Source organism: Phalaenopsis equestris, unplaced genomic scaffold (assembly GCF_001263595.1).
Source record: "Phalaenopsis equestris unplaced genomic scaffold, ASM126359v1 Scaffold000479, whole genome shotgun sequence".
Lineage (NCBI taxonomy): Eukaryota > Viridiplantae > Streptophyta > Magnoliopsida > Asparagales > Orchidaceae > Phalaenopsis > Phalaenopsis equestris.
In genome coordinates, this window is record NW_018164920.1 from 465499 (window position 1) to 492695 (window position 27197).

The following is a 27197-nucleotide window of genomic DNA, read 5'->3' on the forward strand; positions in this document are numbered from 1 at the left end:
AAAAAAAATTACACCCACTGACATTTTGAATTCTCGGTTTTCTGCTAACGAACAGCGAGAGGAGCCGACTCCGAAGCTACCAAACCCTAGATAGTCCTTATCGTCGGGCGAATCCCTCCACGGCGGAATCTTAGTTTAATACTAAACGTAACACACCACGCCAACACGCCGGATCCCCCATGGACTCGCGTCGTCTCCCGCGCACCGTAATTGATCCGAAGGTCCGCCAGGTAGGCTTCTTCACCGCCGGCGATCCACCACCGGCACGCTCACACTCCATCCCAGTCGACGCCACCATGACTTCCGATCTCAACTTCACCGGAAATTCCCTCTCCCCTGTCATGATCCCACCACTTCGCCACATATCGCCTCTCCGGCGCGAGGAGGTGCAGATGCCAATCGGGAGCTACAACCCGTCGGAATCGTTTTTAGGGATGTCGCCATCTAGAAGAGGGACTGATGGGTTGGATAACTCGGAGGCTGCGACCTCCTCTTTGCTTGGGATAACTGGGTCTATTCATGCTGCTGCGTCGTTCCCGCGGGGTATTGGGGAGGTGATGATGGTTGTGAGGAATGATGAGGCCAAGACGAAGGCATTGGCTGAGAAAACGCTTCCTGGGGTAACTGGTAAGAATGAGCATGCTTGTTTTGATTGGTGTAGCTCATAGGTCCGTCTTCAAGAACGTATATGCATGAGAGAATTCGGAAATTGTGATTATGGCAGGGAAATTTTGGATTTTCATTGTTTATGGCTGTAATTCCTTAAATTGTTTTTCTAGAATGCGGTGAGAGGGACCTATGCATTGCTGGCGGGAATGGTTGGGAATGTAGGTCGGGCTTGTGATTCGCCAATTGTTTTTTTTTAAATCTTTGGAGTAGGTATAAACTAATTTAATTGGGATAGGTCCATCCCTTGTTGGGATCGGGCTCAATTTTGGAGGTTCAAGCAGACTCCTTAGCTGGATTTTCTTTCTATGAAAGCGAAAATGTGATGCAAATCCAACTAATTGCTGCAATCAAGCTAGAATGAAAATTTAGAGAGAATTTTGAGAAATTAAGTGAACCAAAGCAAAGAATTAAGATTTTCTTAATAACTTGGTAATTAAACCATTGAATTCTTTTTTTTTAATTATAATTTAGATTGATATGTTTAAATGAGATGACTTGTGAACCGAGAGGATTGGCTCAAGCACTTGCTTAGCTAATTGGCTTGTTTGGTTCAGTTTGATAGCCAGTTATCTGCTGAGCTTGAGCAAGCTTAGTAGTTGGCTTCACTTAGTTACACCTTTATTCTAAAATGTATACTTAAAAGTAATGAGAGGTATGTAGCAATTTAGTGTAAATATATGGGCATTGTAGGATTCATGTGCAGATGAAGAATCTTCCAGTGAATATAGTTGATCCCAGCTCTCTAATCAAAGGAACTACCTGCAGAGGAAGATGGAACTCTTACTGATATGAAAAATGAAGGGGCTGGAACTGGAAGACCTCATAAACAGAAGACCACTAGAGCTGAACGACGAGCCATTCAGGAAGCGCAACGAACCTCAAAGGCTGCAGCAGTGGTGGTTGGTAATGTTTTTGTTAACCATTTTTTGAGTAGGCCCTTAGATTTTTCTCAAATGACTGCCGACATTACACTGTCTCTAATTGGTCCAATGTTTTAGCACAGCATACATCTGCTGTGGCTTCCTTGCTTGTGAGAAATGATATCTAGCTTGGTAACTTTTGCTAATTTCTTATCTTCCATGCAATGCTTAGCTATTAATTTTATAATTTTGTTTATGTTATTTTATGCAAGTTCAAATTTTTCTTTGGCATGATTTGAGTTCTCATACTGCCTTCAAATTTTACTACTGCTCATGTTATAATAGATACCTTGCATTACTAGTTGAGAATAGAGAATTTGCTAGACTTTCAGGTCATTTTCTCCGTAAATGTGTAAGGTTAGTTAATGTCCCAGCAATAAATTGGTTGCTTCTCTTTTATTTGATTGTATTTTATTGCGTTGCTGATATTAACTCTAGCTGTAGGTTTTTGATTTAGGTAGGATGGAGTTTTTGGACTTTTTTTTGTTTAAAGATTAGCGTACATGCCTCTCAATTCTTATGTATTTACATTTCAACACCTAAACTTCAATTTTTACATGTATGCCACATTACCTTTGCATGAAATGGTGTATTTTACTTTTTAAAAGTTAGAATAGTGGTATTTTGATGTGATTTGAAAGATTTGACTTATATTAATTTAAAATATAAAATTAGGTGTTTGATATGTCGATACATAAGAATTGGGTGGTATGTATGTAAATGCCTCATTTTTTTGTTTTACTGTTCATCGTAGAATTAGATGAAGAAACTTAAAAGACACAAATAAAATTATTTTTATGAGTAAAATTCAAGATTTCAAAATTTGGGATATTCATGAAGAAGTAAATGTTATGTGGGATAAAGTAACAAACAATATTAAACAAGTAGCAAAAGATGTGCTTGGAGAATCAAAAGAAAAAGTTTTTATAAATAAAAATAGTTGATGGTGGAATAATAATGTGCAAGAAAAGATAAAATATAAGAAGTTATGTTATAACATTGGTTTAAATGTAAAAGTTTAGGGAACTGATAAAAATATCAAACGGTTCGCAGGGAGTTTAAAAGAATAATCTGTGACGCTAAAAATTATGTTTTTAATAATCTTTATAATAGATTAGATACGAAGGAGGGTGAAAAATGTATGTATAAACTAGCCAAACACAGAGAAAAGAAAAGCAAAGATTTAACTCAAGTAAAGTGTATTAAAGATGAAAATCAAAAAGTACTTTTCTTAGAAAAAGATATTCAACATAGGTGGGTGTGTTACTTTGATAAACTTTTTAATGAATTTTCTGAAAATACGATCGACATTAGTGATCTTAATATCGTGAATAATAATAAAACATTTCATTTTTACCATCACATTAGTAAAAAATAAATTACAGAGGCTTTAAAGAAAACTAATGGTGAAAAGTTTGTAGGATCTGATGATATCCCAATTGAAGTGTGGAAATATTGAAGAAATTTGTGAGTTTCTTGGCTAACTAAGCTCCTTAATATTATTTTAAAAACTAAAATGATGCCTGGGGAGTGGAGGAAGAGTATTTTGGTCCCCATTTTCAACAATAAAGGGGATGCACAAGAGTGTGCAAATTATGGAGGAATTAAGTTGATGTGTCATACTTTAAAGTTATGGGAGAGAGTAATTGAACATAGGTTAAGATGCATCACAAAGGTTTCTCAGAATCAATTTGGATTTATGCCGGGCAGGTCTACTATGGAAGCTATACATTTATTGAGAGGTTTGATGGAGAAGTTCAAGGATAATAAGGAGAATCTACATTTGATTTCTATTGATTTAGAAAAAGCTTACGATAAGGTTCCAAGAGATATCCTTTGGAGAGTTCTTGAGAAGAAAGGTGTTGCTATGGCTTATATTCAAGTCATTAAAGATATGTATACTAGAGCTGTTACTTGTGTTCAAACTGAAGGAGGATTGACCAAATATTTTCAGTTAAGCCCATATTATTTTGCTTTAGTTATGGATTACATCAGGGATCGGCTTTAAGCCCATATTATTTTGCTTTAGTTATGGATGTTCTTACCGGACATATACAGGAAGATGTACCTTGGTGTATGCTTTTTGCTGATGATATCTTTCTCGTGGATAAAATGAGAGAAAAAGCCCAGGAAAAATTTGAATTATGGAGGTCTACATTGGAGTCTAAAGGCCTTCATTTAAGTAGAACTAAAACTGAATACATGGAATGTAATTTTAGTAGTAATAGCTCTAATGACAGAAGTGTGACTTTGAGTGATCAAATTATTAAAAGGTGTGAACGATTTAGATATCTTGGGTTCGTTGTTCAAAGCGATGGTGATATAGATGGGTATGTTAATAGTAAAATTCAAGTTGGTTGGTTTAAGTGGAGGAATGCTTCGGGCCTTTTGTGTGATAGAAAAGTACCGCTTAGACTGAAAGGAAAATTTAATAAGACGGTGATGAGACCTACAATGTTATATGGCGTTGAATGTTAGCCTTTAAAAGAGAAGCATAATAATAAGTTGAGTGTTGCCGATATGAGAATGATTAGGTGGATGAGTGTCTTTACACTTAGAGACAAAATGCGAAATGAATATATCCATGATAGGGTTGTAGCTCCTGTGGCAGACAAAATTAGAGAAAGTCGTCTTAGATGGTTTGGTCATATTAAACGTCGACCATCTGATGATCCGATTAGGAGAGTAGATGTTTTAGATTCGACTTGTGTTAAGAAAGGAAGAGGTAGACCTAGGAAGACTTGGGCTTATTGTATTAAAAATGATATTAATTTACTAGAACTAAATGAAAATATGACACTAAATAGGACGCAATGGAGAAAAAGGATCCATGTAGCTGACCCCACATAGTGGGATTAAGGCTTTGTTGTTGTTGTTGTGACTATTTAGTGTGTAGGGATTTAAGGGGCTAAATTTGACACCATATTGCAACCCCCCATTTATATACTGCCAAAACTAAACAATGCTATGACATCTTTAAAGAACTTTTTTAAGAACTAAATAAGGCACATCAAAGTATCAAACCCTGTACAGTTGGTAACTTGAATTTTCTATGCATCTTGTATTTTTTTACCATAAATTATTTAATTTTGCATGGTAGGGGTCAAAATAGGCCTCGTTGTAAACATTTCACCCGACCACAAATGGAGCGGGCCATGCAGTTTAAATTTTGCTTATATCCTAATGGTAAAAAAAGGCCCCGTTGGAAACATTTTCAAACATTTATTCACATGTTTGTGCTGTTGCATTCAAGTAATAAGCTTGATATGAAGTTTATAACTTTTATATGATTTTCTTCCATGTCACAATCATCGTAACCAATGTTTTCTACATTGTCCATGTTCTTAGGCGTTGTTTGTAATGTGTTTCGCTTCAAAAACATATATTCACCACTAGTTTAAATTGCGTAAGAAACATAAAATGAAAACTACTTAACTAGCTTGTGTGCCGCCTATGCTTCATGTTCATGGATAAATACACTTGAGGTGCAATTCATCCTTCTCTGTTTGTGTAATGGCTCCATTATTTATTACAACACATTTTTTTTTAAACCTATGAAGCCTTTAGCTTGTGAATTTGAGTTTGGAGAAGCTATAAATAACGACCTTAAAGGACTAATAATCTGGATTAAACATTTTTTTTCATCCATTCCCACTTGTAGAACATCAGTGACATAATTTCCAATATGTATATCACTTTTTTCTGGTGAATAACAATTTAAGGACTTTATTTCATCCCTAAAAAGTTTTTCATCGTCACTATATTTGACTCTATTAAGAAAAGAAAGTTGTCATTTCATGCATATGAGAGTTTTCGAACATTAAACGAATGTGAATCTTGCAACTCACATTCTTTAATTTCAGAATATTCATATGCTTATATTTCTTTATAGTTTGCTGCTGTTGATTTTCATTTTATCTCACTTAAGCGGTATATTCCCCCATCATGGTGATTATAGGTAAAGGAGGCACGCTTACAGCTTCAACTGGAGGTGCAGCTTCTGCTATCTCAAACCAAGAGAAGGTTCAGAAACAATCTCAGAAGAAGGATGGGCCTCAGGATATAAGTGCAGCTCCTGAAAAGAGGGTTGGCCGCAATCTTGATAAAGACAGAAAAAAAGATATTCCTCAGCCTCTAATGCAATTTGATGACAAGAATCGAGTTGAAAAGGCTAAAAAACGCGCAATTGTTACTCAGTTTGAAGCTCGAAATAGGGTTGAGTTGTTCCGGCACTTGCCACAGTATGAGCATGGGCCCCAGCTTCCATATCTTGAATCCAAATTTTTTGGCTTTGACAATATTCATCCTTCAGTATATAAGGTATTGCATAATTCTTCCTTGCTTTCCCAACTAATACTGCTAAGCACTACTTTTTGATTTTTCTATTTGCATATCTGGAAGTTTTTTATTGTGGATGAAATTGTGTGCGGGACTTCTAAATGGTTTCGATTGTTTTTACTGAGATTGTTTATAGAAAGATGTGATTGGCCCTTTATCATGATATATTTTTCTTTTGGGGAAATTTGCATATGTAGCAAACACTTATTATGTATTTACATACCTGACACCAAAACTTTCATATTGACATATATAGCATTTTGGTACTTTAAAGCCTGCATGAAAATGTGTATTTCACTTTTAAAAAGTAGTAATAGTGTTATTTTTGATGCGATGTTAAATTTTTAAGTGCAATGTGTGTGCATATTGAAGTTTAGGTGTGAGATATGTAAATATGTAAGAATTTTGTGCTATGTATGTTATGCCCCTTTTCTTTATGTTGCCAATGATTTGCTTTTTGTCCCCTCTTGACAGACTTTCCTGAGATAGAAAAACTAGTTTTCTGACATGGTAGATACTTTATCCTTATTAAATGAATTGCAATGCATGTAGTATCATTTCTTGTAGCTGTTTCTTGATAATGATCATTATTAGCCTAAAAAAAATAGCATTTTTGCCACCACTAATGTTAACGTTAAAAGTAGTTAAGAATTTCATGCTGTTTATTATGATAGTTAAAGGCATGTGAGGGGAGTAAATCAGATCTGGGACCAGTTTGAAGTTATTTTAAAATTATTTCAATTAAAATGTACCCAATAAGAACACATTTCAAACAATTAAATCTATGACACACAAAGACAAATGGAGGCAAATCTATACATGTTAACATGAGTAAACATGCTAAAAACGCTGTATAAATGATAGAGGCACTTACATGCATAGCACACAATTCTTATGCATTTACATATCTCACACTGAAAATATTTACGCACAGTACTCAAATCTTTAATATTACATAAAAAAATAACACTATTATCACTTTTTAAAAGTGAAATAAACATTTTCATGCATAGGTTTAAAACATTAAAGTGGCATGTATATAAATATGAAAATTTAGATGATGATGATATACACACACACACACACACTCTACCTTACAAGCTAAGGTCACTTATTTTATCAAATGTTTAGGCACACAACATGCAAGTCTTCACACAATAATCTTGGTCACAATACGTAGGCATTGTTATGAATAAGTTTATAGTAATGTAGAGCTTATTTGTGTAAGGATTATTCCACAACACTCACATATGAGAATATAACCAACCAAAATATCTGATAAACTTGAGACATGTAAACCAAGAAGGTAATAGCGAAAGTAAATGAATTTAGCTATAAATTGATGAGCGGAATTATTTTTATGTAGTTTAAAATTCAGTTGGCCTCGGAAGCCATCCATACCTAAGCACATGCTTGCTCAGGAGTTAACTAATTTCTTTCTTATATGCAGAGAAGATCTACCTTGATGGCAAGTGGCCGGTAAATTGTATTCTCCTTCACCTAGTGAGCACAATCACAATGAGCTATCCTTACGGGCTAGACTAACCCAAAACCAATTTTACATGTTAAATAACTTTCTAGAACCTTCTTGGCCCTTGGTGGCATACAAGGCTACCAAAAAGAATGAAAACATTCAGTCTCTATGAATAAGATTGCAAGGTTTGCATAAGTAAAATAAAAAGAAAATGAGCTATCCTTACCTGTTTAGCAACTTTCTAGAACCTTCTAGGCACATGGAGGCGTATAAGGCTACCAAGAAAATGAAAATTTTCAATCTCTTCGAATAAGATTGCAAGATTTGCAAAATTAAAATAAAAAATTAATTATTTAGTGAGAAGGAAATTAAGGAGATTTGCTTGGATTAACTTTTTTTTTTTTCAAAATACTTCACAAATGTGATCCTACATTTGTGTTTCTTGCTTTAGCGTCTCATGTTAGTTTCTACTTCATTTTAGCTCTTATTATTGCTTAAATAAATCTCAAAAGGTCATCCTCAAATCCTCTCCATGTTCCCTAAAATTCCTTAAATTGTTGATGATTGATTTATATATAATACAAAACAAATGTTTTAATAAATGTTGCACTAATAAAGAATGTATTTTCAGGATCATAAATAATTGAGGAGTTGCTTTTATGCTAATGTGTAATAATCCTTTAGTCATTTAATTGACAAAATATGAAATTTATTGGAAATTTGATCTAAATAAACTGCCAAAGTTTATTTATTAATATATATAAATATCAAATAAAATCCCATCATGTTTTACTTCTTTTCATCATATGCAAACATTTTGATAATTCAAATTCAATCAAATATTTAGACCAATAACCTAAATTCTCAAATTAAGCTGAGCTTGAAACAATATTTGCATCATTGATTCTTCACGAATTGTTCTTTTGAATCACTTCTTGTGCTTGCAAACTCTTCGAGATATTTTACTCAGAAATTATCAATTTCATTGTTTGACTAATTATATGAAAAATATGAAGATTACTTAGTAAACTATCTGATGACAACACGTATGGTTTGTGATGCAACACAATAACCCATTATTAAACATTAACAAAACGAGTAACTTTAGGAAAATCAAGTAATCCATGATGATGGAGTCATTTTTTTCGTCCTTTATCTGCATGGTTAGCCTCGTTACAAGGTAAGAACAATAAGAACAAGATTGGTCAAGAAGGCTTCTAGTAAATTCTATATGTGTTTGGCCAGCTTCTCTCCTTATTGGAATTCAACATGAATTTAATGAAGTGCTTCTCCCCTACTTTAAATTGCTTTGGCTGACCTCGTTTCATTATAAACTAACGTATACTTTATTTTAATTGCTGCTTTCTTTCCTAATTAACTTGGTTGGCCACCCTTTTGAATTTAAATCAAATATTTTAATGTGGAGTGGTTCCAAACCTTCAATAAATATATGTTTTTAAGGGGATTTACATGCACAAGTCATCAAAATTTACATATCTAACACCCCAAACATACTATTTACATACTTAACACATTAAACTTGTATATGCATTAAAACTATTACTTTTTGTCACTCACCTTAGCATCTATTAGCTTGTTTCATTGTCGGATACATTTGGCCACCACTCTGCCAAACCGCGGTGGAATAGCAAACACTTGCATGTTTTGAACGGTTCCCACTTCTTGTAGAGCTTAAGCTTTGTTTGCCGGTGAGGCTGTATGTTACATCTTTTTCCTAGATCCCCTTACACGAAACTTATTCGAGCCAAAACCGTTTCGACAATCTCTAATCCAATTTCTCCTCCATCAATTCGTCAATGAAACTGATCTTCGCCTGAATACTTGGTAATTATTATCGTTCTTGTTTGTTTGTTCTGCTTTCAATCCTATTCCTTTTGATATTCAGAGTTTTTTTTTTTAACTCTTATGGCATATAGATTTGAATTCTGGTTTCTTATAAGACTACTCCCACTTATATGGAAGATAGCTTCGGTCTCCAAGACTGGGAGGTGGTCCATGGCTCCCTTCGTGATTCTCAATAAGCACACTATGAATGTTGGCAACAAACGAAGGCCCGCCACTCCACCAAACTGAATCGAAATTGTCCTTGTCGATTCTCCTATTATTGGCTCTACCTCGAGTTGCTGCTTTTCGGAGATGGGCAAATCAAAGAGAGATGAAAGTGGAGGAGATGGACCCTCATATTTTAGTGGTAAAAAGGAAAGAAAAGTCGTATTTTGCTGAGATCTCGCGGAGGAGAAAATTCAAGAATAGGTCTGATCTTGCAGAGCTGAAGCTTTGTCGGCCAACGACACTGCGGGTAATTAAATTTATGAGGACACAAAGAACAACGACAGTGAATGGAGTTGACTGGCTGTAAATTGAGTGACAAAATATAGCAATTTTGATTTATTTATGATTTTAGGGTGTTGGGTATGTACAAAAAATGTTAAAGGTATGTATGTAAATCTCTCATTTTTTGATGTTTTGAGTGGTATGTATGCAAATCTCTCATTTTTTTTAGCAAAATAAATTATAACTTGCCAAGATACATGATAAAATAATAACATAAAACCACTGCCAAGAAAGATAAGAAAAATATACCAGATCAAGCTAATTTCAAGAAAAATTGAAATGACAACTTAGAATAGTGTTTCATGCTAACTCAAATATCAATCAAGTCTAGAATTTCAAGATCATGAAGGGACTTTTATGTCTCCCTTGGAATCCAATAAAATTGGTGGGATGAGTTTTTCTTTTTTTTTAATAGTTTCACATGAGAAAATACTAGTTAAAATGTTTTGACCACTAAATCTACAAAATATTTAATGGAATTTTGAGATTGAATCTAGAATCGTCAAAACATTCCAATTTAGAACAACTTCATTAAGATTTGATGAAGCTACAGTATTGGGAGATGAAATAATAAATAATAGTAGGATCTTCAATAAGTTGGCAGAAGTTATATTGAAACATGAATCTTAGTAAATCAATGGACTCAACTTTCAAAACTAGAGGAATGTAGGGGATATTATCAGCTAACAGAATAAAAAATGAGAGGAGGCAATAACTCGAATGATGGCTTTTGAGTAATATTAGCACTGAGTAAGCTAGAAGACTCCAATTAATCATGAGTAATTATTGTTCAATGATTTTATTAGTCAATAAAGTGATAAAAATTGTCCAAGTAGTTGGAACCTTTCAATAAAAATTCTTTAATTTCGGGCGAGTGTTGAGGCAATCAATAAATTCATTACTGAAAAAAATTGCATGATTTGCAATTTGAGGGAAAACTTCAAATTTAAATTTGTACCAATGGCCATGTGAAGAATTATCAATCCATATCTTTCTAATCAATTGGACAAGAATTGCCATTTCATCAATGAGAACATGGACCTTAAATGGTTTGGTAAAGTCTACATTTAGCAGCATCCGCATGTAATGGTTTATCAAAGGCTGAACTCAAAGAGTATAACATGGATTTGTTGATTTAATAGACCTTGAAATAAGGAAAGCAACCCAAACAAAGGAAATAGAGAGCTCCTCATTAACATCAAAGCAAGTAGATTGTTTCAATATATGCATTTGCAGGACATTCAAATAGTATAAATTTTTAAAGAAAAACCTTTAATAATCAACATCCAAGGATAATCTAAGAAGAGCATGGTGCTTATAAAGAAGACCAAGAAAATATTCCTCTGGCTAACAAAGATCAAACATTAAATATTGAATAGCTTTCAAGCCCAAACGACCAAATGAGAACTTTTCAACCAAAGTATAGGAAAAGGGGTTCTTAGAATGGACACCTCTACCTTCTAGAAGATGAGAGTACTTTACTCAGACAGTAGTAGCCAACTTGTGGCAAGTAGTATTTTTATCATGTTGAAAGAATAAAGATGAGTTGGGAGGCTAGATTGATCGAGAGGAGTCCTTTCCCCTAATGCTAGCAATAAAAGAAGGGGAGACGCATCCCTAGGAGGTTGAGTACCTGCATCTGAAGGGATTCGTCAAAAGTTAAAGTAGTTCAACACCAATCACTTCACTAATTTGAGGCACCTGACAAGTAGGGATGGATAAAAATGTAGGAGCAGATGACAACCTTGGAGGAAAAAATGAATACTAGAGGTGGTGAGAGAGCGCTCCAAATTAGATAAGCATAGAAATGTGATGTTGACAGAATCTGGAGATGAAGGAAGTGATTTAGCTCAACATTGAGCGTGAGAAGTGGTGTGTAATCTAATGATTATAATAACAACGGAGTTGCTCGAACCACGTGCCTCAAACAAGAACAACACCTATGTTGTGAGGCGTTGATATTAAAGACACTAGAAAATGAGGCACCCACATGCAGTCGAAGGGAAGCAGGACAAACTCAAGAGAATACAAGAAGCTTCATGAAAGGGGAAGCTGGATAATTGTGGAATAACGAGGGAGAGCTCGACTAGGCATAATTTAGCCAATGTTAGAGAAGGCGACTCATGCAACAATAACCTTTGGGAAGCTGAGCGCTATCCATACATCTATGAGAGGGTATTAGACTGTAGTTTCAAATTTGGTTGGGTTGTGCAACATTGATCAGTCATTCTGATGGCTTGGCTTCTCTCCTTCAAAAAATGGGTTGGTTGATCCCGTTGCTTATTTTAGATTATTTTTATTTAATGTAGTAATGCTTTGTACTTGTTATAATCATGTAATCCTAGAGATAATCAATGAATTAATAAGAAGTTACTTGTTTGCAAAACGTTTTGAAGTAGCTTGATGGTTTCTTCCCTTTAAAGTTCTTTGGTGAAATCCTTAACTTATCTTTTTGTTTGTTTTTTATTTTCCCTCTTTTCTTCCCGTCTTTACCAGGTGCACTTCCAATTTAAGCATGGTTAACCACATCAACTTATACACCGACATACTAACCTTGTTATAATGCCACACACTCATACCATTATTCAATTCTTCAAGAACCCTAACACCATTAGTCTTCAATTGGTTCAAAGCTAAAATAGATCCATAACACCTCGAGTAAAGATTTGTAGGGTGCAACAATCTCCAATAAAAGAAATACTCTCTGTATTCACACATCAACATCATAATTCACGTATTGCTCACAATGTTTTTTAAAGGTTAATTTGGTGAAAATTTACTTATTTATGTTTTTGAATAGTAGCTATTAGTACTGCATAGGAATTCAAAATTTTCTTTCAAGCTTTTATTGCATTCTTTTTGTGTGGGTTATCAATGGAACCCTCCATTTTTATGTTAATGAACTATTTTGAAAAGTTTGTTTATTAATGTTTAAACATCTTGAATGATAAAACTATCCACTTGATATTTTATATCATAGGGTGCAAAATCTAAAAAGATAATGGATCAATTAACCTATTGGACTAAACAATCCCCAATATAAAGCATTGTGAATATCAACCCCTAAAAACCTACAATCCTTAAAACATAATAATTCTTTTAAGATAAAGTCACTTTAGAAATTAAATTTCCTTCAACAATTAACTTTGAACCTACGCGCATCAACATCACCTCTGGATTTTGCTTTATCATAATATTGTTTTGTAATCTGTGAAATATCACTTTGTGAATCTTTTAAATTTGCAAAATATTATCATAATTTTTGTGAACAATATCAAATACGTTCAACCCGACTCACTCATACTTGTCACTCATACTTGGAAAATAGCGTACCAGAGCAAAAAAAAATCATGTGTTGTCATATTGCATAGTAGATGGTGCAGCGCCACTCTGCACGCCAGTTTAAATATGGTGAAAATTATTATAAGATTATGAATAATAAAAGATAAATGTGAAAGATTATTAAATTGAATGGTAAATCATCATGATAAATATGAGAAAATTAATATTTATGTTTAAATGTTTAGCACCTCAACCACTTAAATGTCAAAATATTACTTTTTTTTTGGCTAATCTAATGTTTAGGATGAGTTTAGGACTTGTCATATGGTCTAGTAAAATCTATTTAGTCTAAAATAAAATTATAAATATATGGAAATATTAAGTTTGGAACCTAAATCCTAAAAGTTAATTTAGCTTGCACCTTGGGAACACTGCACCATTGTCTGTGCATGGAGCAAATATCACATAAATTTAGCCCCTCATATTGCACCATGTCATGCCATCGGCACACACCCGCTCACACCATTTGGTGCTGTTGATATTGATGGACTTACTTGCAGTAGTGTAGGTAAATTCATAAAACAAAAGTCTCTTTTTACACTTTATCTGATCATTTTTAATTCATGCAAGTTAGCACCAAATCATGTAATGATTACATTGATTTTTACTCTTGAGTGGAGTGATTGGAGGTATGGTAGAGATCATAGCACAAGAACTTATTATCAAGCATAGACATGGTGATTATCTTCATGAATATCAAACAAATCATCATAATGGAGTGGTGGCTCTCCTTCTCTTATTTGCATGTTTGACTCCTTCACAAGACAAGAATATAAAAAACAAGGTCAATCAAGAAGCTTTCCACTCTGAATATGTTTCGTTGGCCCCTACCTTGATGGAATTCAATATTTATTTAATCAAGCAGTACTCTCCTACTTTAGTTATCTTTGGTTGACCCTCCATTGATTGGAAATCAAGATATACTTTTTGCCAAGTGCTACTCTCTTTTCATAGTTTGAATCAAATATTGTAATTTGTAGTTTAAATACTCTTTTTATATTATTTCTATGTAATGCTGTATGAGGCTCTATATACAATACAAGCATCTTGTAACCCTAAAGATTATTGATGGATTAATAAGAAGTGTTGCTTGTTTGCAAATGATAGTGAATTAGCTTGGCGGGTTATTTCCCAGTAAAGTATTTTTTGTGAGATCTTCAACTTTTGTGTGTGTTTATTCATGACATTCTCTCTCCTCTTTCCTTCTCTCCCTCCAGCGCTTTCAAATATAAACTTGGTCGACTACATTAACTCATGCACTAACCCATTACCACATAATAGAATACACTCATGCCACCATTCAATCGTTCAAGAACTAACCCACCATAAGCTTTCAATTTATTATCATAAAAGCACTAATGAGCCAATCATAACATATATGATAGACATAGAGGCTTTTGAGGTTAATAAGTTTCCTTTGATAACGACAACCCTGCCTTGGCACATGAGGGATAAAGTATAATAAACAAATGTAAGCTGCCACTCACTAGATGAATCAAACAAATGAAATTATTCCTCATAATCACATGCATCTAGCAACACACATCAATACAATGATCCTCCCTATTCTGATATTTTTAAATAGGGTTAATCATATCAAAACTAGTTATTGATATGAGTATTGGTATCCTCCCCCTTTATATAGCAAAACGAATATAGAAAAGAAAATAAATTAAATCCAAAAATGAAAATATGACACTTTCAATGCCAATAATTTGTGAATGTGGTTCTAATTTAAGAGATTTATCATGATACCAATTGTTGAAGTAACAATGTAAATGTAACACAATGGCCGTAAAACGGATCAACCTTTCAAAGTTTGCATAATACTTATTAAATGACTCATATGTGAACATGTGAATGTATTCATTTAAGGAGTCATCATATTAAATTTAAATTCGAGCCAATCATGCTAATTGAAATTCATATGAAAGAAAATAAATGAGAGGTTTAAAAACTAATTATCATCTATCTTGTCCTTAGTTAGCTTGATTGTAAGTGTAATTTTCATTGTCAATTAGCCAGGTAGAGAAGACCCATGTAACAAAACCAATTTGTATAAACTTGTCACATAACATATTTGCCACTTGATTTTTATAACTAATCCAATATTTTTCTCATGCAACAGGACCCATACAATTCTAAGTATGAATAACTAAGTATACATAGAAATGCTAGTATGTATATTAATATGGGATTCATGGATCACGTGAGATTCATTGTACGTTGCAAAACCAGAAGTTTTTTTATCTTGAAAATAATTGAAATTTAGAACATAGACATGATAACTCATCCATTTACAAAATATATGTTGTAGAATTTAGGAGGAACTTTCTTAGAAGAAAAAACTCTCTAATTTTTCATTCATCTAATACAAACAAATAAAAATATATATACAACTCAAACTAACCCTAATACAATTGGAGGGAAGTTCAAATCATCATGATAAGAAGGAAAGAAATAAACACAATAATGAATAATTTAAGGGAGAATAATTTTTTTCCGCTCAAGCGTAGCAATTGACCACAATCTCCTAAACCGTGGGTGGGCCCATGTGATCCACGGATGCATACATATCAACACTCGCCCTCAAGTTGTGTTATATATGTCATATTTCCCAAAGTTGCTACTGAGATCACTAAAATGGTACCGAGGAAGAGCTTTAGTAAGAATGTTAGCAATCTGATACTAAGTTGGGTTATAATTTAGACAATCCCTCTATTGTCCTTCTGAGAGATCATGCCTGTCAATCTCTATATGTTTGGTTTGATTATGGTGTACCCTATTCTTTGAAATATTGATGGTTGATTGACTGTCACTGAACATCTTAATAGTGCTTTTGTATTCCATACGTAGTTCTTTCAGTAATTTATTTAGCCACATCCCATCACAAATTCCTAGAGTCAGTGCCTGATACTCAGATTCTACATCACTTCTTTGTCACCTCAACTTAGTTTTTACTTAAAGTAACCAAGTTAGCCCATACAAATGAGCAGTAACCATGATAGATTTTCTGTCAGTCAGTTCTCCTGCCCAGCTAGCATCAGTGTATATCTCGATGTTACGATCCTTAGTCTTCTTGAATATTAATCCACATCTTGGAGTCATCCTTAGGTACCTCAGAATTTGAAAGACCTCTTCTAAATAATCTTCATTTGAATAATCCTTATGTTGGCTTACTACACCCATTAAAAAATTAATGTCAGGTCTTATATGTGATAGATAAATAAGTTTCCTTATAAGTTTTTGATACCTCTCTTTTTCAATTGGGTGTTATCCTTGCCTTTTGACGATTGTCAATTGGGATTCATAGGAGTATCTTTTGATTTGAATCCCAACATTCATGTCTCCGTTAATAAGTCAAGAATATATTTTCCAGTGGGACATGACAATGCCTTCTTTGAATCTAGTAACTTTCATTTCAAGAAGTAGTATAAAGTTATATAAGATTTTTTATCTCAAACCTAGAAGTCATTGTTCTTTTGATTGTTTCAACTCCTCTTATGTCATTTGCCTGTAAGGATAATGTCATCTGCATACTCAATAAGAATGATTTTTATTTAATTTTTAATTGATTTCACAAACAAAGTGCGATCAACCCGACACTAATAGTAACCATTGACAAGAATAGCCTTAGTGAACCTTTGAAACAATGATTTGAGAGTTTGTTTCAACCCATACGATGATTTCCTTAGTTTGCACACTACCTGATTGTTTGTGTTGTTCCTTAATTATGGAAGTGTCTTCATATATACTTCTTCAAGATTCCTATTAAGAAATGCATTTTTAATATTTAGTGATGTAACGGCCAATTCTAGTTAATAGCCAGTGATAGTACTCATTGGCAAGAATAGTCTTGGTGAACCTTTCAAACAATTATTTGTTCAACACTAACAATGATTTCTTTAGTTTGCACACTAGCTGATTGTTTGATTATGGAGTTGTCTTCATATGTACTTCTTCCTCCAGATTCCCATTTAGAAATGCATTTTAAATGTCTAGCTGATGGAAGGGTCAGTCCTAGTTAATAGCCAGTGATAGTAATACTCTTACTTTGTTGAGTTTTGCCACTGGTGGAAATACGTTCTGGTACTCGATCTCATAAGACTGAGTTAACCTTTTTTGCTATAAATCTAACCTTGAACATTTCTATTCTCCCATCTACCATGTATTTAAAATTAAATATGTGTTTGCACCGTATAGTTTTTTTCCCCAGCGACAGAGTTGTTGTGATCCATGTACCATTCTTTCAAGGGTAAGAATAACTTATTCCACAACCTCTTTTCAGCATGAATAAATATTGCCTCTTGGATTGAATTTGAGATCTGCACATTATCCAAGTTATGAACAAAAAATTTCTATGAGGATAATTTTTTATAGGTCACAAATTCTTCGATCGAGTGTTTTATGCATTCTTGTGTTTCTTCTTCTTGATTCTCATGATGTGACGCAACTCTTTGTGATACTTGGGATGTGAAACTAGTTTCGGTGATTTGCATATTGCCTCTTATAGTTAATTTTCAAATAATATGACATTCATTGATTTTTTTTTTTGTAGAATTTTTGTGTTTCAGCATAGTAGTATTTTTACCTTTTTCTTTTTGAAGAATAGCCCACAAAAGTACATTTAATTGATCATAGTCAAATGTGGTCAGATTTTGATAAACAAATGTGATGTAACCAAAAATTTTTAATGGTAGGTTAGTGGTGAAAGGCCTGAATGTGGAGGTAGGATTTTATGAGGTGTTGACAGGTTATTGTCAAAATTTAGCACTATGCTAGGCATCCTATTTATGAGATAACTCAATGTGAGAACTGCAACCCCTAGAAGTGTTTGGATATATTTTTATTGAAAAGCATTGAATGGGCCACCTCAAAGAGATGTTATTCTTTCTCACAACCACACCATTTTGTTGGTGTGTGTCAGCACATGAGATTATATAAATGATGTCATTTTTGAATAGATAAGGGCCAAGAATGGAGTTGTAGTAGTCTTTTACATTATCAATTTTGAGAATATGAATTTTGCTCTAAAATAAGTGAGGATCATGTTGCGGTATGTTTCAAATATACTGGGAGTTTCAGATTTCAAGTATACTGGCAGTTTCAGATTTTTACTTCATGAGAAAGATCCAAACAGTTTTGGTGTGATCATTTATGAATGTGAGAAGCCACCTAGCCCCATTTGTATATTTTTATTTTTTTGGACCTCCGAATATCACTATGAACCATGGAGAAGGGATGTGTTGGTTTGTATTTCAAGCTTGGGTATATTTCTAGTATGTAACAAGTTGATAAGCTTCACACGGATAAGAGTTAGTTTTTTATAAAAAAAAAATAAACAAATGGGGCGAATTGTCTATGACGAAAATGCCATAATAAAGTTTGACTCTCATGAGAGGCAGACTCAAATACAAAGACTTGAATCAAAAGGATTACGAATTGTGGGATGATTCTTTTGAAGCGGGAGTTCTAATGAGCATATAAAGTCCATGATACATGTCAGCAATGCCAGTCACCTTTCCCAAGGCCATCACCTAAATTCACACAAATTATTGTAGATTTTAGTAACACAATTTATATCACGAGTTCGTTTACTGATAGACAGTAAACTGCAGTTAAGTTTAGGAACATAAAAACACATATTCAAGAAGGAGATCCTTTGCGAGTTTCATACTTTCTCTTCTTCCACAAACGAGAGAATCATCTGCGGTTCTAACCACAACATGATGTTGGCAAGAATGGAAGGATTGGAAAGCAGTGATATCACCAATCATGTGATCAAATGCTTTGAAGTTCAATATCCAAGGCTAAATCTTCCGGTTGAGAGCAACAAGGGTGGATGAAAATCTACCTTGATGTGCTAGAATGCTTAGAATATTGTCCCGAAAGCCTTTGAAGAACTTTAAGTTGTTCCTTGGTGAATAGAATTTGTTCATGAGGCTAGTCTTTGATGTTGTGTTTGTTTGATTTTTCCCCTCACTTTTGATTTTTTTGGGCTTCCAATCATAACTCTTCCAACATGTCTCCTTCAAATGACCAAACTTCTTGCAATATTTATACCATCATATGTTTCTCTTTGATTTGTTGTCCTGAGATGATTTGTGAGTGTATAAAGTCGAGTAGTCTACATTTGATGTTGTGGGATTACCTTTCATCATTAGTTTTTTCATGCTATTTTCCCTTCAACTTCAACAAAGGCTTCATGAATTAAGGAAGAGATTTGATTCTCATTGTTCTTCCTCTGAATTCCTAGAAGGAAACATTCTCTTCTGTTCAACAACGATTTTGTAAAAGAGCAGTGTCGTGTGAGCAAACATACATATCTGGAGAGAGTGTTGAAGTGTTGAGTAATATTCAACTCACCCTGTCGCAGTTCATGTAATATTGTTTCAATTTCAAACAACGCAGAATTGTTGTCAACACTTGCATAAGTTTTCCTTGCGGCATTCTAGCTTTTTTTGCTATTTTGTTCAGAAGGAAGTTTTTTCCACTTTCCGTGGTCATGGAGCTCACAAGCCATGAAAAGATCATGTGATCTTTAATTTGCCATGTCCGATTTTTAGGATCAGTAATTTCTTGTGCGGGATTATTCTCCCTTAATCATCTTTTCTTTTACCACGTATGTACATGAATATAGATTGGGACCACTGAAGGAAATTATTGCCATGTAGTTTGTGATTTGTAATCCAGAAAAATATTTCAGATGCTGCAGAACCAAATATTTTGGATTCGGGTTTAGAAGTAACTTCTGAAGAGAAGGAAAAAGCTTTCATGTCATTGACACAAGATTTCTGTTGCAAATAGAAACCGTCTTTCGTAGACACAAGATATCCACTGGAGGAGGAACTGTCTATCAGCGACATAGGATTACCGCTAGAAAGATTTTTTGTCATCGACACAGTTTTCACTAGGGAAAACTGCTGCTTGTTGCCAACACAAGATTTTTGCTAGAAAGAGAAGCTCTTTGTTGGCAGACACAAGGTTTCCATCGGAGAGATAATGTCGCAGACGTTAAAGAGAAGATTGCCATGAGGAACTACTCACAGGTTTGAGATTTCCACCATAGAGATAAAATCAAATGGACCTGATTGAGATTTCCACTAGATAGAGAAAATCCCAGGGATCCTGTCAATATGTGGGACTGAGTGAATGAAGCCCGCTAGAGCAGGTAACACGGAAGACAGCAGAAGCTTGTTGGAGCAGGGAACACAGAAGCCTATGGGAGCATGTAATGCATAAGACTGCAGATAATTTCCACTAGAAAGAGGATGTTTTGGTCCTCATTGGATTCGGTGGCTGTGAAGCGCAGAAAAGTCTGTGGCTGGGAAGACACTGGCTGCAGGGAGAGATCTAACAGTCAGAGGGGGCAAGAGTCGTAGCCAGGGAGGGCTAGCAGGAAGGCAGGCTGGCGGCTGCAGAGAGGATTCCAGTGGCTAAATAAGAGATGCAGTGTTTGTTTTTTAGCTCTGATATCATATGAAATTTAGGAGGAACTTTCTTAGAGGGAAAACCTCTAATTTTTCATTCATTTAATGCAAGCAAACAACAAGTATATATATATATATAGCTCAGACTAGCCCTAATTCAATTGGAGGGAAATTTAAATCATCATGACAAGAATGAAATAAATAAAATGCAATTTAGATAATTAAAGGGAGAATAATTTCTTCCCCTCAAATGTAATAGTTGACCCACAGTCTCCCAAGTCATGAATGGGCCCATATGGTCCACAGATGCATACATACAACATATGTCATAATAATATTTTCAATACATGATGATGGAAATATCCAAGCTATCAAGTTTGTGAATAAAAGTAAGAATTTATACAACCAGAAGTATCTAGCATAATCACCGCATGTTTTCAACATATAAAAACTAGCTAGAAACACATTTAATATATTTATAAAGATTGGATTATTTTAAGCAACTATAGACTAGCTAAATATGTATGAAACCTATGCTAGAAGACAGCTTAGAAAGCGATTAAAATGTTACCATAACATGTAAACTCATTCTATGCCTTTCAAATGTAGATAGTAGACACAGACCTTTGAAATATTTTTATAGTAGACACAGACCTTTGAAATATTTTTATACATGTAAACTCATTCTATGCCTTTCAAATGCTACTATCCTTTTTTTATGTGATTTAATTTTCTTTCTTTTTGAAATGGGATGAGTGGAGATCAAGGTTTTACTGAAGTTGACCTATTATCACTTGTGTCTGAATGGTTTCAACGAAGATCGGCCATCATATTAGTTTGTGCAATACTTTTTAATAGACCTTCAGAATGATATTTTAATCGAATTTGTTCATACATTACATCATCTTTTATAGTGAAATCTCCTATTATGTGAAAGAATATAAAAAGTTATTTGCAAAACTGTCCTGGTAGTAAAGAATGGGAAGTTGTAGGTCATACTTTCAGAGATTGCTACCTTATTGGATCCTATATGTTAAAAGAATGATCACGATCAATGGATCTAGTTATTAGTACTCTTTTTTGGATTATTCTAAAAACATTTTTCTATTTGCTAAATGAAGAAAGGAATCTTATCCCTTTATAGTACCTTTAGCCACCCAATGAGTAATGTGCAAGCATCTCTTTTATAAACCTACTTTATGTGAGGATAAAATTTTGAGTGACTACCTCTTGGATGGTAGAATCTGTGTTGGCTTCACTTTAAATTTTTTCTATATTTCTATAAGAAATAGTGTTGCCTTTCACTGCTTGTACTTTAGTTTTTGGGGCTGCTTGCAATACTTTTTTAATTGAAAGGATTCTGTCTTAGGTTTTTTGTCTCTGTTAACAATAATACAAAGTTCTATGATGATATGGCAAATGATCAGATATTCTTGCATTAATTTAGGAGACTTTTTCTTTTCTTTATTTTTTTGTTTGACCCCTTTGTTATGAGGCTTTTTTAAGTACAAAGAATGAACCTATACCCTCTTCCATGATCAGGCGTGAAGTTTTTATTCAGCACCTGCTTAAGTCGTCCGTCTGATTTCTCTCCAAACCATTAGATTTACATACATACTACTCAATTCCTATGCATTTACATATCTAACACCAAAACCTCAATTTTTACATGCCTGCCACCCTGCCTATGCATGAAAAGCTGTATTTCTCTTTTTAAAAGTTAAAATGGTGGTATTTTAGATATGATATGAAAGATTTGGGTGGTATAAATGTAAAAAGTAAACTTCAGCTGTTAGAAATGTAAATACATAGGATTTGGGTGGTATGTATGTAAATTTCCCTTAAATTTCCCTAAAATTTATTCTTTTCTTCCTCAATTTTTTTATTGCGCTCAACATTTTTGGGTTAAATCCTCAGGTAGGACTTCAGTATCTATCAGGGACTATTACCGGCGGCAATGCTCGATGTCGAGAAATGCTTCAGGCATTTCGTGAGGCAATTATAGATTACTCTACACCTCCAGAGAAAGTTCTCGTACGAGATTTGACCTCGAAAATTGGTAGTTATGTTTCATTTTTGATTGAGTGCAGGCCCCTCTCAGTTGGCATGGGAAATGCTATCAGATTTCTGAAGAACAGAGTTGCAAAGTTACATCGTAACCTGTCGGAATCGGAAGCAAAATCTCGTCTTTTATCCGATATTGACCGTTTCATTAATGAGAAAATAATCATTGCTGACCAGATTATAGTACAACATGCTGTCACAAAAATTAGAGATGGCGATGTGCTACTCATATATGGATATTCGACTGTCGTCGAAATGATCTTACTACATGCGCACGAACAAGGAAAGCAGTTCCGTGTTGTGATCGTCGATTCTCGGCCAAAACTCGAAGGAAAAACGGTACTTCGTAAATTGGTTATGAAAGGTCTGAGTTGCACATACACTCACATAAACGCTGTTTCATATGTCATGCATGAAGTCAATCGTGTTTTTCTTGGTGCGTCCGCAATTTTGGCGAACGGAACTGTTTTTTCGAGAGTTGGAACTGCTTCTATTGCCATGGTCGCCCATGAATTTAGAGTTCCGGTTCTTATATGCTGCGAGGCGTACAAGTTTCATGAAAGGGTGCAACTTGATTCAATATGCTCCAATGAACTTGGTATGCTTGAAAATACTTTATTTGCTGGTTTAGTCTTGTTACTTTTTTTGGAAGATTTACATGCATACCACTCAATTCCTTTGTATTTACATGATACATTTCTTTTTTTTATTTTTACATAGACGCCACCTTAGCTATATGAAAATGTGTATTTCACTTTTTAAAAGTGAGAAGTAGTGGTATTTTTGATGTGATATGAAGGATTTGGGTGGTGTAAATGTAAAATCAAAGTTTAGGTGTTAGACATGAAAATACTTAAGACTTGGGTGGTATTTATATAAATGCCCCTACTTTTTTTTCTGAATTTTTTCAATTAAGAATTATTCTGATCTTTATAATTCTAAATTGCAGGTGACCCGGATGTAATTTCTATCGTTCCTGGGAAAGAAGATTCGAATCATCTGGCAAATTGGTCTGATCATAAGAATCTTCAGCTTTTGAATCTTTTGTAAGTGTGTTGATTTCTTTTTTTTTTTTGGAGAAGATGCCATTTTGATCTTTTGGGTGTATTGAAAAAGAAAATTTCCCTTTTGTTTTACAGCTATGATGCAACTCCTTCGGACTATGTATCGATCATTGTGACAGAGCATGGAATGGTGAGTTGTCAGAACCTTGATTTTTATTTTTTTCAATCGTAAAAATAGAAGAAAGAAATTATTATTACGCTATTTTCTAATTATATTTATTTAAATGTTGTATTGATAAAAGAAGTTCTTCGATCCATAAAAGGAATCTTAATAAATTGTAGTTTGAGTAAAAAAATAAGAAATGTTTCCAGGTTGAGATGTGTTTTTGCCGGCGTATGTTTTTTATGCTTGTAAATTTTGATACCTCATGTGTCAGTTGTCAAGACCTTCCATTTTCCTAATATTTTGACTTTACTTTCAACTAAATCCTTGTATCTTTAACCTCATGGTGCCTTCCACTGAATTTGTTCCGCCGATCTCATGTAACTTGCTGTGGCGGGTGTAGCCTCTTATTCTGTCTTCTCCCTGTACATATTTTGTTAAAGTGTCGAAATAGTCCCCTAACTATTATTTAGATGAGACCGTTTTAGTCCCTCGGGTGTATAGAAATGTCAAATTAATCGCTAAACTCTTTTAATATGGGTTAAAATAATCACCATGAATGACTATTTTAACTACTATAAAACAGTCTAAGTATTCAATTGATAATTTGTCTTTATGACTAAAATGAATCCCTACAAAAAGTCGGACCATTTTGACACTTTTTTCTATTTGCTAGAACTGCTGACGTTTAGTAGGGCCCAAAACTATAGTCCCAGATTCCCTTTCATTTACTAAATGATGGAACTTATTAAGTTTGCATGCTCCACTGCAAAATATGGATTTGCTGCACCAGAAGTGTCTAGGGTATGTTTGTAACTTAACTTTTCTATTTATATCATGTGAGGGTGACAAATACAGATCCATTAGTTCAATGCTTTGAACCTTAAATTTAAGGTTTCTATGGGGTCTGGTATCTATGAAGACCTTAGAAAGTTTTAATTTAGGTTCTTATTGTCAACGTTGATACTGGTTCTTTTGCAATGATAGTCATCCCTCATGCTTTCTTCATGCTGCCATCTTTGGCTTTCGTTCGTCTCCGCGTGATAAGATCTGACTACTGAAGTATTGGAACTTTGTGCCGAATCTCAACGACCCTTGTCTATGATTTGTTGAAGTCATTTTTGGTTATAGGAATAAAACCCAAAATAGTTCCCCCAGCTATTCAGATTCAGATGTTGGCTAATTTAAACCTAGAGTTTTGCAGTTATTTAATTTAATCTCTAGATTAGTAAAAATTTATCCCAATTAATCTCTTTTGTAGAAAACATGACACAAAATGATCTCAATTAGTCCTCCGCCTATACAAAATTGATCTCAATTCAGTCTCTTAAAGACCAAATAGCATCAAATTTCATTAGTCGGAGAATTAAATTAGAGTGCTGCAAAACTCTTGAGACTAAATTGTCACATCCCAATGGTCAGGAGACCATTTTGGAATTTAACCCATTTTGGTTTATTTGATGATAGTGGCATGTTTACAGTAACATGAGGCATCTCTTGTTATGGTGCGCAGTTGGGTTGATTTGTTTGGATTAATGACCAAACTAAGAAAATCAAAATGGTTTACCAAATGCATGTTTACAGTAACATGAGGCATCTCTTGTTGTGGTGCGCAGTTGGGTTGATTTGTTTGGATTAGTGACCAAACTAAGAAAATCAAAATGGTTTACCAAATCATCCAATTAAACCCATTTCACTTCATTCATCATCCAAAGTCATACTAAACAAATTAATTGATTGGTTGGGAGCATCCACACGTACCAATTGATTTTTTTGCAAATTAGTCTCGTATAAATTTGACTTGTAATTCTCTATGTAAGCTTTTACTGAATTCAAATTTACCCATGGGTAATATCAGAATCTTATTAATTAGAGAGTTACTAAACAAATTAATTGATTGGTTGGGAGCATGGTTTTTGTTTATCCACACGTACCAATTGATTTTTTGCAAATTAGTCTCGTATAAATTTAACTTGTAATTCACTATGTAAGTTTTTACTGAATTCAAATTTATCCATGGGTAATATCAGAATCTTATTAATTAGAGAGTTGGAGAAAGAAAGCTATAAGGTTTCTCTAAATTATCCTAAAGTACATGACTTGAACAAATGATTGAATTCGTTCTTACCCCACCCCATTGACCACCTATTATAGGTCTAGATTGAGGGACAATGTTTTTAGTCATGCTATATTTAGACTATACAAGTAAAAACTACATAGCAAAGAGGAACCAATGCATACCAAAAAATGAACCTAGCCATCTTGTAGCTGTAGAGAGTGCAGATCGATTTATGAGCGACGGCCAAATTCACATGACATTTCCTGAATATCAACGATGACTTCGCCTAGTCAACCTTGAGGTTGAGCACTTTAGACAATGCCGAACGAGTTGTTTTGTAACTTTTACGACTTCTTCTAATAAGTTTTAGAGCCAAATATGCTTTGATTGGGCGGGCAACTTGGGAATGTGTTTGTACCCTTTCTCGTCTTTCATGTACTGATCCTTCATAATTTGTATGGGTTAATTCGTGTACTCAGCCCATGCAAATTAGCAAGAATGAGTGTGAGTCAATTTTAGGCGGGAATTTCCTCCAAGGCACATGTAAGGGAGATTGAAGAAACATTGCATTAAGATTCTAATGTCATCCTTTATGGCATATAGCGCATGGATGATATTGAAAATTTTTTGAATATAAACGAACATTTCTCATTTGAAAAATACTACCTTCAGTGTATCATGTTGTTTTGTCATGTGTAAACTTTTCATTATTATTATAATTATTGTTGTTGTGGGACATTTGCGTATGTACCACACAATTCTTATATATTTACATATCTAACATTGAAATCTTTAATATCACATAAAAATACTACTATTTCTAATCTTTTAAAAGCGAAATATAGATTTTCATGCATAGGTAAATATCAAACTTCAGGTGTTAGATATGTAAATATCCAAGATATGCGTGGAGTGTATGTAAAATACTGCCATTTGTAATTTTTATGTCATGATTTTCAGGTTCCCCCGACCAGTGTGCCGGTTATTGTGCGAGAATATGGGAAGGATCAGTTCATATTTTGATAGCTGCTCTTCTGGCAGCAATTCTTAATGCCTTGATGCCCTCCCCATGATATCTACATGCGAATTATTTTTTGTAATTTTTTTTTTTTAATTTCTAGGAATAAATGGTTAATATTGATATAAAAGTTCCGGCAGCCTATATTTTTGCAGACTTCTACCCGTGAAGAGTGCAGCAGTTGGCCTCTCCTTCAGGTTTCTTTTGTCTGAACCAAAATTTTGGTATTTTTGTATTGATTTCCTACTGAAAGTGGTCGGTGCTTTTTCTTTTCTTTCATCTAAATCTTTGTGTAAATTTCTATTTGTTTTGTCCTTTTTTTATCTACATTTCTTTGTGACTGGGAAAATTTGGGGTTGAT

General features: G+C 34.1%; 1 protein-coding gene across 1 annotated transcript; it reads left to right on the forward strand.

Moving 5' to 3' along the window:
- Nucleotides 1-27197, forward strand: LOC110028007 (translation initiation factor eIF-2B subunit delta-like). Its single transcript, XM_020729695.1, has 7 exons — nt 1-627; nt 1435-1572; nt 5548-5909; nt 22446-23190; nt 23542-23638; nt 23732-23786; nt 26779-27197. The coding sequence occupies exons 1-7, from the start codon at nt 180-182 to the stop codon at nt 26839-26841; spliced, it is 1908 nt and encodes a 635-aa protein (XP_020585354.1). The 5' UTR covers nt 1-179; the 3' UTR covers nt 26842-27197.